At 46.8% G+C, this 20,070-nt stretch overlaps 1 protein-coding gene and 2 pseudogenes across 1 annotated transcript; 1 reads left to right on the top strand and 2 right to left on the bottom strand.

Annotated features, from left to right (window-relative positions):
- Positions 1-1,879: 1,879 nt before the first annotated feature.
- On the bottom strand, positions 1,880-2,834 carry LOC133282340 (olfactory receptor 8U3-like; annotated as a pseudogene).
- Positions 2,835-8,644: 5,810 nt separating this feature from the next.
- Positions 8,645-9,585, bottom strand: LOC133282148 (olfactory receptor 5J3-like; annotated as a pseudogene).
- Positions 9,586-14,605: 5,020 nt separating this feature from the next.
- Positions 14,606-15,565, top strand: LOC133282308 (olfactory receptor 5AP2-like). The gene has a single exon (XM_061478340.1). It carries the CDS (start codon positions 14,606-14,608, stop codon positions 15,563-15,565), a length of 960 nt encoding a protein of 319 aa, XP_061334324.1.
- The last annotated feature ends 4,505 nt before the right edge of the window (positions 15,566-20,070 follow it).

Below are 20,070 nucleotides of genomic sequence, written 5' to 3' on the forward strand. Positions count from 1 at the left end.
CTCCTGTAGAGACCTACCCAGGAAGACAGGCCCAGGACAGTTTGCTTTGTATTTCCCCATCTATCACATAACTCTTCTTTTCTGTGTTTCCTGAGAAAGCCCTTTACATCCACAGAGATCATCTAATATTGCATTGAAGGGAGCTGAAAACAAACACAACAAAGCATCCTCTGTGTGGATGGTTTGTGCTGGTCATGGGGAGTCCTTTCCATCGCATGCATTTACTTCCATACACTTCACTAGTGATTGTACAGCACTTTGGTCAAAAGCATTGGCTCAAAATGTGGCTGCGTTGAGGATATATCAGGATGAAGTCAGATTTCCCAGTCTTCATCTGAAGAATCCTGAGTGCCGGTGTGTCCTGAATGCTTCTCCTACATGAAGAGATATTATAAAACCCTTGGTAGAAAAATTAACAGATAACCTTGTCCCAGACATTTAGAAAACACAAAGGATGGGGCAAACAGGGGAGAAAACCGAGCTATGAAAGTGTGGTAAAGGAGGAAGAAGTACACAGGTGGCTTTAAATGTTTTCAATGCAAACATTGTTTTCTGCTAGAAAGCACCAGACTGACAGTCCAGGAGATGGACTGGAGGAGGGTAGAAAAGGATTTCTGAGTGGTTTTGAATGTCTTTCTTCCCCATTGGGTACTGGGCTAAAACCAAGGCTTGTGAAGTGGGAAAATCAATATAACAGAGAGAGAAATAACTCTCAATCAAATTCTGGAAAGAAGAAAAGTATGTAATTCAAAGATTATTTAAGGGAACTACATGAAGGCAAAAAAAGCCACTAAGAATGCCTGGGTGCACTTGTGCAGGGTGAATAATGCAGCTTGAAGTCCCAGATGCAGACAGCTGGGTACTGCACTTGCTCCATCAGCTTTGTCAGAGGACCTAGCCCAGCAGAACCTTGGCTTTTCAGCAGGGAGGAGGACCCCAAATCCTCCCTCCTAACAGCACTCAGGTTTTTTAAAACCCTACTTAAATTCACAGCAGAGCAGAGGCTCAGATATGACTTGTCCCCATTTCCCAGAAGGGCTTTGACTTCAAGAGACTGACAGCTTTATTTCTTAGAATTGCAGCCTGGTTTGTGTTGGAAGGGACCTTAAAGGCCCTCCAGTTCCAACCCCTGCCACGGACAGGGACACCTTGTACTAGGGAAGCTTGCTCCAAGCCCCTGTGTCCAACCTGGCCTTGAACACTGCCAGCGATGGGGCAGCCACAGCTTCTCTGGGCACCCTTTGCCAGTGCCTCATCACCCTCCCAGGGAAGAGCTTCTGCCTAAGAGCTCACCTCAATATCCCCTCTGTCATTTCACGTGACCAAACCTTGCGGGCTGGAGTTGAAATACATGGAAATATCAGTTAATGTTTCCTTAAAACCAGAAATAACACCAGAAATCATTTCCTAATATAAAACATGAGCTTAGATATCTGCTGGTCTGATGCCAGCAGGGCAAAGCCACCACCTACCTTCTCCCTTTTGCACTCTGAACCCTGAAATAAAGTTTATTGTTATGTTTAATAACATTTAAATAAAAAAAATATATTAATTTCAAGTAATATTTAAGTAGCAATCACTTTGGACAACAACTTTCTTTCCAGTACACAGTCACTGTCAGGTCTCAGGCTGCAGCCAGAGAAAGTCCTGTCCATGCCAGCACAGAATGTAGCCTTGGTTTAAGGAGAAGCGTGTTTTCCAGCTGTCATGCTTCCAAGTATGCTTAGTCCCTTCTTTGTGAAGGTGCTATATCCACCCATACTTGAAGGTGCTATATCCAACCATCCTCATTAAGGTGCAATATCGAACCATCCTTGAAGGTGCAATATCCATCCTGCTGCTTCTCACCAGGGCAGGGTAGCCCTCTCCTTTCAGCTGACTAGGAACCATGAATGGACAAAGACCAGAGGACTCTACTTTTTGCTGTCCTCATGGCATTCTTCATATCCGCATTTCTTAGGCTGTAGATGAGCAGGTTAAGCATGGGGACAGCCACAGAGTGCATCATGGAGACCACCTCGTCATGCTTTGAGGACTGCCGGGACCTAGGGCGCAGGTACATGAAGAGGGAGCTGCCATAGTACAAAGCAATGGAGATGAAGTGAGAGGCACAGGTGGAGAAAGCTTTACATCGACCAGCCACAGACTGAATCCGCATGACAATGGAAAGGACCGACAAGTAGGAGATGAGGATGAAGACCGTGGTGCTCAGTACCTTGAACCCCACCACGGCAGCAACCATCACCTCGATGGCAGGGGTGTCAGAGCAGGAGAGGGCTAGCAGTGGTGGTCCATCACAGAAGAAGTGATTGATCGTCTTGGACCGACAGAACGGGAGACGAGATATGGAAACCGTGTGTGTGGTAGAGCTGATCACGCCAGCTAAGTAGGCACCAGCCAACAACCCAATGCAAAGCCTTTGGGACATGACCATGGAGTAGGAGAAGGGGGTTACAAATGGCCATGTAGCGATCATAAGCCTTAGCAGCCAGCACGTAGCACTTGGTGGTGGCACAGGTTGCAAAGGAGAGGAGCTGGGTGGCACACCTAATGAAGGAAATCACCTTCTGCTCCACTAGAACATTGAGCAAGGCTTGAGGGATGATGGTAGAGGAGTAGCAGACATCCAGGAGAGACAAGTGGCTTAGGAAAAAGTACATGGGGGTGTGTAGGCAGGAATCCGTTCTGATTAATGTAATTAATTGCAGGTTTCCTATGAAGGTAACCACATAGATGGCAAGGAATAAGACAAAGCACATCACCCACAGGACTTCCCTGTTTGTGAAGCCCAGGAGAATAAGCTCAGAGGGGAACGTATAATTATCATCAACCATAGTGAACCTATAAGCAGTTTGCCTGATTTATGTCTCCAAATTGAAATGCTGAATAGGCCCAAATCCCTCAATAATGTTAAGAATGTCAGGTTTTGTCTATCAATCAGTTACACCACTTACATACATACAAGTCAATATAAGGTAAATTCTCTTTGAGAGAGGAAAACACCAAGTTCCCAAGGCTAAACACCACAACCATCACGAACACGCTTAGAAGCAAGTAGATACTTTAAGGCAAAGGAGGGAGGGCAACACCAGAATGAATAAACTGCAGGGTTCCTCATAGTTCCTCTCAAGCCATTGACACATGGAAGTCCTTGAATTCCCCTGTAACTGCTGGGAAAAGGGAATTATTTCTCATCTTTTGGGTGCTGCCAGTCCAGTGTAAGTACATGAGGAATAAATAGCTGTTCTCTGTGACCCAGGAGGAGCTCTTTGAGAGCAAATGTGGCTTTCCTTAGGGTAGGATAGTGCAGAACCAGGATTTCTCACCCTACTTTGCTTTAGACACGATGCCTAACTTGGAGACAAAAGATACATTCGGGTTTGACCAAAGATAAGTTCTCCCAGGGAGAAATCAGCAGCTCCAAATATCACAGCTTACAACAGGCAGAATAAATCTCCATTGATTTTTCCGGCCTAACATTAATCATCACTTGACAGAGTTACACCAGGGAGCAAAGCAGGAGTGTGCGTGGCTGGTATCTGACAAGCAGAGCCATGCTTAAGTCATCATTATTTGATGACCCTTTGCTGAAGGGGTGAGCTCCCCCTCCAGAGCCAGACTCCTCATTTCAGATGTCCTGTGAGCAACGCGGGTGGTCTCCTGGTGTTATTAATGGGGATTTAGAGCTGCTTTCCACTGCTCACATAGAGATGCTGGAGGCAAAGCAGCTCCTGAACCATCACCATGGAGCTGGAAGATGTGACCCAAGTAATGAAAATCGAAGTGTTTGGGTCTGGGGCTCAATCCTCCCCCTGAGGCAGCATCCACCTGCCCAGACACACACATCTCCTGCCAGGGGACAATTGACCTGAAGCTCACAATTAACAAAGGCTCACCCTCGCTTTTTCTTGCTTGACAAACCAAGTGCTTGGTCTGAAGTGATCCAAGGTGCAGATATGAAACCTGGGATGTTTCTAAGGCTGCAGCTTGTGCTATACACGACAGCTTCCCCCCAGCAATCACATCTCCCTGCAGCTTGCGCACACTCACTGGAATGGAGATAAATTAATCTGAAAACCCATACCTTGCTCACTTCGTTTAGATATTATCCATGCAGGTTGTGGGTCCACACTCTGCTGAAGAGTTAACTGAATATTTATCTCTGTATTCCTGGGGAAAGGAGCTCCATTTGTGGCTTTCCTACTCCGATTTGGCAACATCTTGCTTTTTGGCCAAGCTTTCAACAAGCTGCAATAGGACTCACCAAGCAGACTGTTGCTAGTGTTATCCAAGATGTAACTCTTGACATGGATAAGGGAACAACCGACTGCTGTTGAGATCCTACAGCAAAGAAAAACCTGGCAGCACAACCTCCTGGTTAGGTAGCAGTGAGCTTGTTCTCATAGAACCATAGAATCCCAGAGAGGTTTGTTTTGGAAGGGAACTTAAGGCTCATCCAGCACCAGCCCCTGCCACGGGCAGGGACCCCTTCCACTAGAGCAGCTTGCTCCAAGCCCCTGTGTCCAACCTGGCCTTGAACACTGCCAGGGATGGGGCAGCCACAGCTTCTCTGGGCACCCTGTGCCAGCACCTCAGCACCCTCACAGGGAAGAGCTTCTGCCTAAGAGCTCATCTCAGTGTCCCCTCAGGCAGTCCAAAGCCATCATGGTGGATGTCATCCTCAAGATTTCAGTACAGGCACAAGGGGAAGGTGCCAGATATATAAAGTTATAACGCACTGGTTAGCTGTTCTTTCGAGAGTCATACAGCACAAACTATCAAAAGAAAAGGATCGTTTAAAATATGAAGCAAAAGAGCCCCATGCTCACAGCACCAGCATCCCTCTGATTCCTCAAGGGGATGGTTTCTGCTGCCCTGATATAAAGCAGAGGTGTTAAGGTTTGCTACAAGGCCTGTGGATCCTGTGGATGCCACAGGACAAAGCAGGGTTTTCATATCAGGGATTTCTTCCTCTTTGCTCTCAGATCCACTTGAAATGGGTTTTAATACTCCCAGCTTCTCCAGGCTCCAGCTAGAAGGGTAATGCTTCTCTGTCTTCCCCCATGCAGCATCTACCCGTCCTTCCAGAGCCTTGTCCTTTGTGGTATTCACAGAGCCAGGGGTGAAACAAGTCAGGGGATTACACATTAACTGCCAGGGAGCTGTCAGACCAGGCAAGGGTCAGCCCAAAGGGCTCCCAAGAGCCAGGTCAGGATACACCCAACAGGTTTTAAAAATAATGGCACCAGAAGGTCTTATTTGAAAAATACAAGCCCAAAATCGTTGCCTTTAAGAGTTTTATCCAGCCTTCAAACATCCCCAAAGGTAGTTTTTTTAGTACATACCAGTATGTACTGTCTCATATTCGTATTCAAAAACAAGATTACCTCTTGGGAAGCACTCTTAGATGTGTTCAACCCTCAGTGTAGGGAAAATACAGCTCTCCTTTATCTCAGTTTATGCTGCTACTTAGAATGAAAATATAAAAGCACAACTTCCTTTTCATTTTGAAGCAGCTGCCTTTACTTTTCAATCAGAAATGCTTTCGTTACTGTGCAACCAAATATGAGAGGCTGCAGGGCCTTCCAGGAAAGGACAGAAGTCACCTCTTTACTCCCCAAAAGCCCTAGTAGGGAATGACCCTGGTTATTCCTGCCTAGCACTTAATGTTCTGTAACAAAAGGTGGGTTTCCTACCCCATGCAGGTTACCAGGATGGATCTACCAGTAGCCCAGGAACTTGGTTACTGTATAGGCATCCTCACCCATTCAATTCAGCATCAGAGAGCACCTAAATAAGCCCAGCTGCTCCCCAGGGATTATTTAGGTGGTGATGGGTGTGATTTACGTATATCAACAACAAGGAATTAAATCCTTCACCTACATGGGATAAAGGTTGAGACCTTACCTGATTTGAGATCTGATGGTTTTTTTGTTTGCTTTCATTATAAAATCTGGAATGGCTTTGTCAGGAGTAAAGATGTGCAATGGGGATACTTTCTGAGAGGGATCTGTGAATCTAGAGGAAACAACTGATGGAGAAAGGAATCATTTAAAACACCATGAATTAGCACTTCAAATTGTGTATGGATAGCACAGAATATTTAAGAGAAAAACCATTTAAAAGGCAGAGTGATTTTGATATCCTCAGCAACAGAAGGACATGGATAAAGTGCAGAGGAGGCCATGAGGATGATCAGGGGCTGAAGCAGCTCCTGTATGGAGCCAGGCTGAGAACATTGGGGCTGCTCAGCCTGGAGAAAAGAAGCTGCGTGGAGACCTCAGAGCAGCTTCCAGTGTCTGAAGGGGGCTACAAGGATGCTGGAGAGGGACTCTTCATCAGGGACTGGAGTGACAAGACAAGGAGTGATGGGTTCAAACTGAAACAGGGGGAGTTCAGGTTGGATGTAAAGCAGAAGCTGTTCCCTGTGAGGGTGCTGAGGCGCTGGCACAGGGTGCCCAGAGAAGCTGTGGCTGCCCCATGCCTGGCAATGTTCTAGGTCAGGTTGGACACAGGGTCTTGGATGACATGGTCTAGTGTGCGGTGTCCCTGACCATGGCAGGGGGTTGGAACCAAGCTCCTTTCCAACCCAAACCACTCTATGATTCTACAATAATCTACATTTCATAAAACCTGAAGCCTCAGCCAAGAACTGCACTAGGAAAAGTGGGGTTTAAAGCATCATTTCTAAATGTGAGAGGACTTTGAAGCTGTTAAACTATCTGACATTGCCTTAACAGGGTCAGGAAATAAACTGTCTACATAGGATCAGCCAACTGTAGAGGCAACATGATGGCCTTAGTTTATTTATCTATAATTTCTCAGTTTCCTGGGCAAGAACAAGCCACTTGGCTTGTAAGACAAGCACGTAAGAAAAAAAGCACTCCCAGCACGTAAGAAAAAAGATTTTATCTAAAATAAAAAGGAGTGGATATTCCCAGCAACGTCCAATAGATGGTGGTGTTGTATAAGAAATCCTGATCCATGAGTTTCTAGACAGTTATTTCAACTCTTTGGCCTTCTGATGCCTAGAGGGACACCTGTGACCATTTTGCACCTCTTGGAGGTGACCACAGAGAGTAATGGTATCAAGAAGTAACAAAAATCACACAGGAAAAGGAATGGATTTTGTTCAGAAGTAGATGAATACAGCTTTGAAGGGGAAATGGGCATCTAAAGAGCAGGCATATGTGGATACTGTCATGTCCTGCTGGCAATAGTAAGAGTCAGCGTCAGGCTGGTAACTTTAGTAAACAGTAAGAACAAAGAATAAGAATAAAGAATAAGAATATATATATAATATATATAATAAATATATCTATAATAAAAAATAAAATGCAAACGATAAAGAATAAAGAATAAATAAAGAGAAAAGTTTTAAAAAAGAATAAAGATCTTAGTGCTGGCCAGGGTCACATCCCTGTTTGGGTTATTTTCCCCTGGATTAAAGAGTGTTTTTCCCACTGGAGATGCCTCAGCTCAAGTGACCACAGGTGGAAAATCTCCATCCAGGACTCAGCCAAGCCTTCTCCTTCCTAAAAACCCATCAGCTCCAAATCCATTCCCAGAGGAGCTTGTTAACACAGTTGGATCAGGGACATCTCTCACCTTTGAGTGATGAGCTGCTAAAGAAATAGGGAAGTTTTGGGTGTGTGGGGAAACCCTGTGGTGACTGTTTTCCCTGGTGGCATTGCGATTTTATAGCAACCAGGATATGGGGGGGGGGGGGGGGCTGCAATTTGTGCCAGGAACGACTTCTTGAATAGGAAATAAGGACTTTGGGTTCGGTTTCTTCATTACCTTTCATTTCCCTGTTGTTTCAGGGTGTTGGTGTGTTTCCATGTTTGCTTTGGGTTTCTTTAATCCCCATTGCCTCAAACCAAAGCGCAACTCTCCTGCAGCAAGCTCTACCGATAACATTCTTGCCTTTGTTTTTAACAAACTACTGTGGGTATAAATTAGAAAACTCCTTAGAGCTTGTCTTAAAGGCGTTGAGAAAGGCGGAACTTGAGGAAAACTGAAAGGGTGAAGTTCTACAGCTGCCTGAAAAGAGGCGGCAAAGCCCAATTTGACTGTGATTTAACTCAGCAGCCTGGTTCCAAACACAAACGCGATGAAGAATTTGCATTTCACTCACTTGACTCATGCACGATATCCCATTGCTCCACAACTGCATTAAAACATCAGTTCATCCATTTAGATCTTGGGTTTCCATCCGTCCTGGGAAAAGCTTTTCATAGGAGCTGCCTCCCCTACCCAGCCCATAAATCACTGAGACCCCAACTAAACTGAGGCAAGAAAAATCAGTATCGTGTGTGTTGGTGTTGACATTTAACACAAGAATATATTGTGTTATATATAAATATATAGGTTAGGATGCATTTAATATTGTGTTTTGATATATATACACACATACATACGTGTTTATGTGTATAATTTGCAAGTCATAGGAACAGAGACCTCCTAGATGTCCTTTCTGCACAATAACTATGTCCTGCTGGTCATAGTCACATCAGTGACTAGTCATGGTCACATCAGGTTGCTCCTGGCCTCATTCAGGCAGCTTCTGAACATGTCCATGGGTGGAGGCTCCACAGCCTCTGGAACAAAGCCTCATGTTACCCAAATCCCTGGATCAGGGTTTTCAAAGCCTGACTATGATTCTTTCTGCAGTTCTCCACAGAGCATCCTTCATCTCTTTGTTCCTCAAGCTCTAGATGAGGGGATTGAGCATGGGGATCACCACTGTGTAGAAAACAGAGACCACTTTGTCAGTGTTCAGGGAGTAACTAGAGCTAGGGCGTAAATACATGAAGATGGTTGTTCCATACAACGTGGTCACCACAATCAGGTGGGACATGCAGGTGGAAAAAAGCCTGCATGTCCCACCTGATTACGGACCCTCAGGATGGCAAAGAAGATGAAGAGGTAGGAGACCAGAATGGCAGAGATGGTGCTGAGCTCAATGACACCAGCCAAGGAGAAGAGGATCATCTCATTGATGTACGTGCTGGCACAGGACAAAGCCAGGAGAGGAGGAACATCACAGAAGAAGTGGTTGATGACATTGGAGCTGCAGAAGGGCAGCCTGATGATGAAGGTCATCTGAATGATGGAGTTCAGGACACCCCCAATATAGCACCCTACCACCAGCCCCACACATAACCTCCGAGTCATAACAGAGGAGTAGAGCAGGGGGTTACAGAAGGCCATGTACCGGTCATAGGCCATGACAGCCAGCACAAAACACTCAGTTGTCACAAAGACGATGTAGAAGAATGCTTGACCCATACAGCCAGCAAAGGAAATGGTCTTCTTCCCCAATAGAAAGTTGACCAAAGTCCTGGGGGCTACCACGGAGGAGAAGCAGATGTCAACAATGGAGAGGCTTCCCAGGAAGAAGTACATGGATGTGTGGAGCTGTGGGTGACCTTGGATGGCTACAATTATCCCTGCGTTGCCCAGAAGGGTGACAGTGTAGATGAGCAGCAACAGCACAAAAAGGGCTGCCTTCATCTCCACTTGGTCACTGAGACCCTTGAGAATGAACTCTGCTGCTGAGGTGAGATTCTGCTCTGCCATTCAGGGCTTTTGTATCTGGCAAGGAAGGAAAAAAGTCTGGAAAATACAGGACAGTGTTAACCATGCCTTTATTTGAACTGGAATGGGATAACTTGACAATTAGCACCCTGTGCACCGATGGCATCCCCACTATTCATTTCCAGGGAGCTACAGTGGAATGGACTGCTCTGTGGCCATCTGCTCCAAGCTTGCCCTCTTACACAGCCCAAGGAAAGAGGAGGCCCCTTCTGAAGTGAGAGCATCCCAGCTTCCCCAAACACCTCTGAGCAGATCCATTTGTATCACTCAGTTCCATTTTGGTACCTACAGTTTGATGAGACCAATGGCTACAGCAGCGGAGAGGGATCGATGTGACACAAACCAAGCCACCAGCTCTGCCCTTGATCCCCTGTGATCAAGTTTCTCTGAAGACAGCTCTGATTTTGGAAGCAGCTTCTGGCTATAACTCATATAAGACTAAAAGCACTGTAGCTTTCCTTGGGTGGTTTTGGAAAAGTCATTGAGATGAAGGAAAAAGAGCCTTTAATTTGCTGGGAATTAAGGAAGGAGAAGGGAAGGGGTGCTGCATGACTCTAAAACTCATTCAGGACATGAAGAATTTAATATTACAGTCTTGGAAACCTTGGGGAGGTGAAGCCAGGAGATCACATGGGTCTGAAGATGTTATTCCCTTGGTACAATTGAGAGAATATACAAATAAGAGGTGTCAACACCATGATGACACCATTGAACTCTGCTAAGGCAAACTCACTCAACTCTGGTTGTCTAAATTAGGCATTAAGTTAAGCTGCTCACCCTCATGAAAGTGTGAATTACAGGTTTCTGTCCCTGATAACATGAAGGTTCGGAATAAAACAATTAAATCTTTACAGGATTAAAGATGAGAATTAAAATCTTACCCCTCCAGATGAGTGTCAGGACCAGAAGACTCAGCGAAGATCCATTCTCCATCAACAGAATATTTCTTTGTAGAAATATTCTTTACATTTTAAAGTGAATATCACTATTTCAGGGCCAGTGGTTAGGTTCATCTGTCCTTGTGAGTTTTCTCGTCTCTTATTTTGCAAGGTTCCTTAAACATACCATAAGCACCATGATAAGCACCAGTGGCTAAATGGGCTGCAAGAAAGATGGAGAAGGGCTTTGGACAGGGGCCTGTAGGGACAGGCCAAGGAGAATGGCTTGAACCTGCCAGAGGGGAGACTGAGATGAGCTCTTAGGCACAAGCTCTTCTCTCTGAGGTTGCTGAGACGCTGGCACAGGGTGCCCAGAGAAGCTGTGGCTGCCCCATCCCTGGCAGTGTTCAAGGCCAGGTTGGACACAGGGGCGTGGAGCAAGCTGCTCTAGTGGAAGGTGTCCCTGCCCGTGGCAGGGGTAGGAGCTGGATGAGCTTTAAACTCCCTTCCAACCCAAAGCAGGCTGGGATTCTATAAGTACATCCCAGCAGGAATATTTCATCTCTTTAAAACCAACACAGAGGAGCAAATCTTTACCTGGCACAATTCTGAGCAGCCTCCCCAGTTGCTGCAGTGATTTCTACCAGAGCAGGGCTAACATGGACCTTTCATGGTATGTTCTCACATACCTGTGGAAGGGGGTCACCTCTTACAGCTGCAAGTTCTCTTCCACATTAGATGACACTGGATATCTGCATAGCAAATCAAGGGGATTATCTCTTGAAGGCATCCTCCTAGCTTCCAAACAAGAATGTCTCTCCTGAACCTTCAAGAGCTTCCAGCCTTTTTTCATCAGAGGATGTTCTTAACTTGCACCAATGTGTTGCTTTTATATCTCTCCCTGCAGGTCTTTGCAGGCAACAGACACAAACACTTGGGGAACAAGTGTTTGTCACAGTTTTGGCGACAGTTCAGGGCTCTAAGACATGTGAACCTTGGTTGTATATTGCTGGCCCCTGAATGAGAACCCATGAGTCACAACAGCCTAAACTGCTAATAAAGGCTTAGCTTTAGATTGGATCTAAGGAGGAAATTCTTTCCTGTTAGTGTGGTGAGGCACTGGAATAGGGTGCCCAGGGAGGTTGTGATTGCTCCATCCCTGGCAGTGTTCAAGACCAGGTTGGATGAGGCCTTGGGTGCCATGGTTTAGTGTGAGGTGTCTCTGCCCATGGCAGGGGGGTTGGAACTTGATGATCTTAAGGTTCTTTCCAACCCTAACTGTTCTATGATTCTATGCACACAGGCTGATGGAATATCTCTTCTAATTATTGTCACAAAGATGTCTAACCTGTTACAACATTCAGCATAAGAACAGTGACCTCCTAGATGTCCTTTCTGAACAATAACTATGTCCTGTGGTCTTCATGGTAACATCAGGTTGCTCCTGGCCTCATTCACCTTTGAATATGAGGGGGAATCCCTCCCCAGGCTGCAGCTTCACAAGAGATTTCACTTCAAAGAAGGGAATTGTGAGCAATGGAATTCATAACTGAGAATGATGAACTGTGCTGAGACCACCCAGTGGTAAGGAGAATTTGGGCACATCAAGGGCTCATCCCATTCATATTAAGGGGTGTTGTACATTCATCTTAAGTCCTATTTACTTAAATGGTGAGATAAATGGAAATAAGCACCCACATGCCATGTCCATGACCAGCTCATGCTAAAGCACACAAGGAAAAAACAGATTGTCTATGTCACTTACAAAGTAAGCCTGTTGATGGTGACTTAGGTCGGGGAAAAGTGTCTTCTACTTGTGGTCAACAAAGGAGCCACAATCAATGCAATTAAATGATGAAAAGTTAGGAAGGACAGAGGCCTTTGAAATCAGACCAGAAAATAACACTTGAATGTAATGTTCGATTTCTCACTCTAATTTCCCTCACTGAATAGACTATCTCCTAAGTTGCCCATGTACGGATAGAATCTGGGTGGAGAGGGACTGGCAGAACAGTGAGCACTGGCTGGGCTGTTGGGTGCAGAGGGTGACGGATTCTAGTCTGCAGGAGCCTGGAGACTGCCACAGGGGTTGTCTTCTAAATCTGTCTAAACAGAACCAAAAGAGAACACCATGGGGTGCAGGACCCATCCCACAGTATCTGAGCAAGAGCAGTAGGGCAGGAACAGAGACCTGGGCCAAGGTCAGCCAAGATTCCAGGGTGTCAAGCAAGTAAGGGATTATGAGGCAGGTCCAAGACCAAGCCAAACCAAGCCAACACAGGTCAAATCAATCCCCTGATCAGGGTCAGGTTCAGCAATTGCTAGGAAGACACATGAGCAAGCTTTGGTCACCATCAAAGGATTCCATAGATGTGCACAACTCCTGCTAAAAAGGAAAGAAAAATTCAAAAATAGCCCAACTTCCCTGGGCTGAGCTTAAATAGAGGTGGGGGGCAAATGGGTGGAGGGTGGGGATGACGCCCCAGCTGAGGCTGCTCAGGGGGATAAAGGCCTATTAGTTCACCCTGGGACAATTCATCACTGCCTCAAATGCCCATTTCTCATCCTTCAATACAGTGGAAGCCCTAAGGCACCAGCTCAGGTGTTGGCCATCCAGGCACTATATGTGGATAATCCCACTGGGGCTGGAAAAATGGGCACTCAAGTGTTCACAGAGGGATATCAGCAGCTCCAGAGAAGGAGTCACTTGTGGTTCCTGTCACATTTAGAGACTCTCTACAAGATCTGAAATGTCTTTAAACCCATTCTTACTCTGTTGGCAACGAGAGATAGAATGCTTGGCATAATCCACAAGTATGTCAGAAGCATCCCAAGAGCTGCTCATCACTGGTGCTGCTGTGTAGCTGTGCTCAAAGACAGCTCATGCACTCCATGACTCTCAGGTGCCCAAGCACCACAATGCCTTTCAGAGGTGATTTCACACCCTTTGCTTTTCCTTTTCTTTGTTTTCCTCTGCAAAAGCACGAGCAGCCCTGGAGGCTTCCTCCCAGCAGAGCACATGCAACTGTATTTACAGCCCCAGCACCACAAGCTGGGCTCTTGGACTCTGGCAGGAGCTCCCCTCTCTTCACATCAGGTGCTTAACAGAAGTGATGCCGGTACATAGATGTTCTTTGCTGCATTGGGGATAAATCCTTGGCTCCCATCATTCGGTGGCAGAGGGAAGGCACAGGAGGTAACACCAACACAAAGCAGAGCCTCACCTGCAGTGAGGTAGTGGGTTTGATTCTTCATGTTCTCTCGTCCTCTTTGGTAAAGCTGTGTCAGAAAACAGCCTTACCAATGTGGGTTTTCTTTATAAGAAGAGGGAGCAATGTCTGATGCATGTTGTCTTTCTTTTACATCGGCAGCTAAAGCAAGATGAACTGATTTATTTAAGAGAATCTTATTCTGTTATAAAGAAATGCAGCATTTCAGATCGTCAACAGAATATGGTCACTAACAAATCAGCCTTTGGATTCAGCCTCTTATAACATCAACTCTTTTTTGGGTTAAGCAACATAATGCCCATAGGTGTGAGGGTGCTTCAGCATGCTGGAACTCAGAAAGGTATAAATCATGACTTTAGCAATGTGAATTTTATCCTTTTTGAATTATGTATAACACTTTGATAAATGCAATCTGAAGACTGGCATTAGAACTAAAAACCAAAGGAAAATTCTGGAGGTCATTAATGTGTAAGCTATCATTTCAATGGGAATGTGACTTTCTCTTGCTCAAGGTTTATGTGTGCTCCTATGAGGTTCCTCTAAGCTGTCTTCTGACGCAAACTGCCTCCAATCTGAAAGTGAGTAAAGATCTGATTCTTCACTCAAACCTGAAAAATCAGGTGCTTGAATAAATCCATAGTTTATGTTTCTCAGCATAGAAGAACAAAAATGGCAGTTTTTGCTTCATTGCACTCTCTGTTCTTTTCCAAATACCTCAAATGAAAAACAAAATCATATAATTTGGGTTTAAAAAATGCAATACAAAATATTAATTCCACCAAAACATGGCAGTTAAACTGGTGATCGATTGTAGTTAAATATGGTCCAAAAGTGAATTTCTGTTTGCAATGATTTTGATGTTTTCCTTCCTTTTGCCTTGGTAGGTACCACCTGGTCATGAGAGGAAATCACACGCAGACTAAATTCATCCTGTTGGGAATTACAGACAGCCCATATGCACAGACCCCTCTTTTAGTCTTGTTTCTATTGATTTACATTGTCACTTTGGTGGGGAACTTCGGCATTATCATGTTGGTGCGGGTGTCTCCCAGCCTCCACACCCCCATGTACTTCTTCCTCACCCATTTTGCCTTCACTGACATCTGCTATTCCACAGTCATCTCCCCCAGGATGCTGGCAGACCTGTTATCAGAGGACAAAACCATTTCTTTCACTGGCTGCATGATGCAGTTCCTCACCTTTGCTTTCTTTGCCGCTATTGAGTGTCACCTCCTGGCCATGATGGCCTATGATCGCCATGTTGCTATCTGCCAGCCCCTGCTTTATGTGACCATCATCTCCAGCCGTGTCTGCTGGCAGCTGGTAGCATCATCCTACCTATTCGCCTTCCTCAGTGCCATCGTCTACACATGGTGCGTGTTTGGAGGTTCCTTCTGTGGTCCCAACCGCATTGACCACTTCTTCTGTGACAAAGTTCCAGTAGTAAAGCTCCTGTGCTCCGACACCCACAGCAGCGAGATGCTCATCTTTGCCTTCGTCACCATCAACTTAGTGGGCACGAGCGTGGTCATTTTGCTCTCCTACATCTCTATCATCCGCACCGTGCTGAGGATGTGCTCAGCACAGAGCAGGGCCAGAGCCTTCCACACCTGCGCCTCCCATTTGATGGCTGTTTCTATATTCTTTGGGACAGGATTCTTCATGTACCTACAACCTTCTTCTAGCCATGGGAGCCTGGATAAGGTGGCCTCCGTCTTCTACACCGTGGTCACCCCAATGCTCAACCCCTTCATCTACACCCTGAGGAACAAGGAGGTGAAGGGGGCTCTGCTGAAGTGCGGGAGGAGGTTGTTCAACCACTGGCAACATGCAAGACTTGTATCATGCAGGACATGAATACTCTACATCAAGTGAGAACGCCTAAACTAATGGGATTTTCCACTAATCCTCATGACTTTATACATCTTCTTTCACAGTTCCTGCACCACAGTCAATGAGAGCATTTAATGAGAAATAGAACCCCCATCACATCTTCCTTGGAAGGAAACCAAGAGGAGCAGGAACCTCAAACTTCATTTCACTTCTCAGCCACCAGCGTGTAGGAACAGATTACCTTGAATTATCCCAGCCCTCTTTTTTCCTCACAGGAAACACCAATCAGCTTTATTCAATTCTCACTTTTGTCACTGATAAATATCCACTTTTCTTGCAAGATTCTTGACCTTGTCCCTCCCCTCCAATATGCGTACTATGTGTGTATGTGTGTAAATATACGTATGTGTGACAGAGGAATACAAATAAAATGTATAAAACTGGTATTAGACATAATGTGACACAGACAGACTTGGACTCAATGTGTGGATCTGCATGACTGTACTGCACAGAATCATCTCTATCTTGAGAAAAAAACTGATTTTCTCACCTCCTGGCTTGTTTTATAGAATCATAGAATCATTAGGGTTGGAAAGGACCGTAAGATCATCTAGTTCCAACCCCCCTGCCGTGGGCAGGGACACCTTATGCTAAACCATATCACCCAAGGCCTCGTCCAACCTGGTCTTGAACACTGCCAGGGATGGAGCATTCACAACCTCCCTGGGCAACCTATTCCAGGGCCTCACCACCCACACAGGAAAGAATTTCCTTCTTGTATCGAAATTAAACTTCCCCTGTTGAAGTTTTACCCGTTACCCCTTGTTCTGTTACTACAGTCCTTAATGAAGAGTCCCTTTCCAGCATCCCTATAGGCCCCCTTCAGACACTGGAAGGCTGCTATGAGGTCTCCATGCAGCCTTCTCTTCTCCAGGCTGAGCAGCCCCAACTTCCTCAGCCTGTCTTCATATGGGAGGTGCTCCAGTCCCCTGATCATCCTCGTGGCCTCCTCTGGACTTGTTCCAACAGTTCCATGTCCTTTTTATGTTGAGGACAACAGAACTGCACACAATGCTCCAGGTGAGGTCTCACAAGAGCAGAGTAGAGGGGCAGGATCACCTCCTTCGACCTGCTGGTCACGCTCCTTTGGATGCAGCCCAGGATATGGTTGCTTTCTGGGCTGCAAGCGCACACTGCCAGCCCATGTTCATTTTCCCATCAACCAACACCCCCAAGTCCTTCTCCGCAGGGCTGCTCTGAATCTCTTCTCTGCCCAACCTGTAGCTGTGCCTGGGATTGCTCCCACCCAGGTGTAGGACCGTGCACTTGGCATGGTTAAACTCCATGAGGTTGGCATCAGCCCACCTCACAAGAGTGTCAAGGTCCCTCTGGATGGCATTCCTTCCCTCCAGGGTATCAACCGAACCACACAGCTTGGTGTCATTGGCAAACTTGCTGAGGGCGCACTCAATCCCACTGTCCATGTCAGCGACGAAGATGTTAAACAAGACCAGTCCCAATACCGATCCCTGAGGGACCCCACTCGTTACTGGTCTCCAGCCGGACATTGAGCCATCGACCACAACTCTTTGCATGCAGCCATCCAGCCAGTTCTTTATCCACCGAGTGGTCCATCCATCAAATTGATGTCTCTCCAATTTAGAGACAAGGATGTTGTGTGGGACAGTGTCAAGCGCTCATTCAGATTTTTAAGATGGTCTCGAACCAGTTCCTCTCCTACAGTGGTGTAAGTTCTTCATTTTCACAGTCCCTGCATCTGCCTTCCAAGACTTGGATGGTGCGGTCAGAGCCTTTGCCAGTGAAGACCAGGGCAAAGAAGTCATTCAGAACCTCAGCCTTCTCCAAATCCTGTGTAGCCAGTTCTCCCAAGAGCTTCCTGAGGGGGCCTACTTTTTCCCTTGTCTGTTTTTTATTTGCTACATACTTGTAGAATCCCTTCCTGTTATCTTTAATACCTCTAGCTAGGTTTAATTCTAACTGGGCCTTAGCTTTCCTAACCTGGTCCCTAGCTTCCCAAACAACATCCCTGTACTCTTCCCATGCCACTTGTCCTTGCTTCCACTTATTATAAGCCTCTTTTTTCATTTGAATTTTCCTCAGGAGCTCCTTATCCATCCAAGGAGGTCTCCTGGCCCTTCTGCTGCACTTCCTTCTAGTTGGGATGCAGCACTCCTGAGCTTGTAGCAGGTGATCCTTGAATATCAACCAAGAGTCTTGGGCCCCCCTGCCCTCTAGGGCTGGATCCCATGGAACCTTCCTAAGCAGGTTCCTGAAGAGGCCAAAGTCTGCTCTTTTGAAGTCCAGGGCAGTGAGCTTGCTGCACGGTCTCCTCACAGTCCTGAGGATCTCAAATTCGAGCATCTCGTGATCGCTGCATCCAAGGCTGCCCTGGAGCATCACATTTCCAACGAGCCCTTCCCTGTTGGTGAGCACAAGGTCAAGCACGGCACCTCTCCTTGTCGGTTCTTCTATTTCTTGCAGAAGGAAGTTGTCTTCTACACAATCGAGGAACCTCCTGGACTGCTTGTGCCCGGCCGTACCGTCCTTCCAACAGATGTCAGGGTGGTTGAAGTCACCCATGAGAACAAGGGCCTGTGAGCGTGAGGCTGTTCCTATCTGTCTATAGAGTGCTTCATCCACAGGTTCTCCTTGATCAGGCAGTCTGTAACAGATCCCCACAGTAATGTCCCCCATCGCTTTTCTCCCTTTATCTCTCACCCACAAACTCTCTGTCAGCTGCTCACCTGTCCCCAGGCAGAGTTTCATACTCTCCAGCCATCACAAAGCTGTGGCGGTAGCTGTGGAGACGCCCATTGTGACGGGGCCCCCACGGTGAGCGTGGGCTTTTTAAGTTGCCAGAGCCCTGCAGTAACCAGTGTGGAGGAGACCCCTCCCTCGGGAGGCTGCATCTCCCGGGGCTGCCCTGTGCATCCAGGTCCGTGTTCTTTGACTTTGCAATCCTGTTTTAGTGTTGGCTTGAAACACATTGCGGGTGCGTGCTGTGAAGGGAGGAGAAGCTGTCAGGAGATGAGCTGGTGCCATCCCAGCTGTAGGAGGAGGGGATGGATGGGTGAGGAGGAGGCACTGGGCTTGTTCATGTGCTTGGAGCACAGCTCTGCCTGAAGAGGTGCTGGGGTGGAAGCCGGAGCCTTCTGCGTGCAGGAGCTGCTGGTGTCAGAGGTGCTGAGAAGGTGGCAGGGCAGGAGCAGCCCCTGGGCACTGCAGCTGCTGGTGTTGTCTCTGGGAGCTGAGCACAAGGGGACCTGCCTGGCTCTGGCAAGGATCACGGAAGCTCACCAGGCATTGCAGAAGGCGGCAGGGCCCTGGTAGGTTCTTGTGATCCCTGTGCCGGGCATTCCAGAAGGCACAGAAATTTCTAAACTTAAACGTATGAAAACAAACACTTGACAAGAACTTTTATCAGTTGCTCTTTGCAATCTTCCTGCACTCAGAAATCTCCAATGTGCTGTGCAACCTGAAAGACTTGACAAAACGCGAAGGTTTTAATGAGCCCCATGGTGTATTTGGGCTGAGCCCATGAACCTCATGTGCTGAGGAAACCTCTCAGGAAGTCCAAGTCAGAAACAAAGCCCCAAGTGCCTTCAGCATTAATGGGCCCCACTGAGGGCTGTTACTGGCAAAGCCTCCCCAGGGACTCGTTAAAGCAAGTAACTGGAGGCTGTGATTACAGGGAGACAAAGGCAAAATGCAGGTGTCTGATGGTGAGAAAGCCAAGCCCTGACTGCAGCCCTTAGGGAAGAGCCTGAAATCGTGAGAAGGAAAGGTCTCCTTATAGGTCTTGATGAAAGAGGCAACTGCCATAGCCCAGGGCACAGAGGCCTTTTGTTCTTTTGGGCCTTCCAGCCATGCCAGAATCCTCAGCCATCTCTGCTGCAGGCTGTCCTTCACCGGCCCATGCCTGCACTTCTTTCCCTTCAGGCTGTTGACCCCCATCTTGCTTTCCCACCTAGCTCTCACCTGGCATTTCTGTACCTTCAGTCCCATCTCTGCACCCATCGCTGTCTGTTCCTTGAAACACAAAGCCATGGGCTGAGCCAGACTTCCTCTGGGAGACCTCCTGCCCCACAAGTCCACCTCTTGAGAGACATTTCTCTTTCCTAACTTCGAATCTGATCCTTCTAGGCTGCACTTTGTAGAGGTTTCCTTCTCTTCCTGCCTGCAAGAAAACCTCCATCATCTCTGCAGCCACATTTCACCTAGTTGTAGGCTGCTAGTATAGTGTCAATTCAAGAGATGAATTGAATATCCCTCAGCAAGCTGATCTAAAGGAGGCTTCTAGAGGAATGGGTGATGCCATCGGTATAGAGAACTAAGCACCATGGAAGAGCAGCGGGAAAAGGCAATGGTCTGGATTGAGAACTAATTGGCAAGAGCCAAAAGGAAAGGTGATGTCCTTGGGTGCAAGGTACCCCATGCTCTGGGGACAGGGCACCTCATCTGGGACAGCTTCCTGCCTGTAGCACCCTCTCTGCTGCACACACCCCACT

This window comes from Pezoporus flaviventris, unplaced genomic scaffold (genome assembly GCF_033815535.1).
Source record: "Pezoporus flaviventris isolate CSIRO_AGI_PZ_B2104156 unplaced genomic scaffold, CSIRO_AGI_Pfla_v1 ptg000116l, whole genome shotgun sequence".
NCBI lineage: Eukaryota > Metazoa > Chordata > Aves > Psittaciformes > Psittacidae > Pezoporus > Pezoporus flaviventris.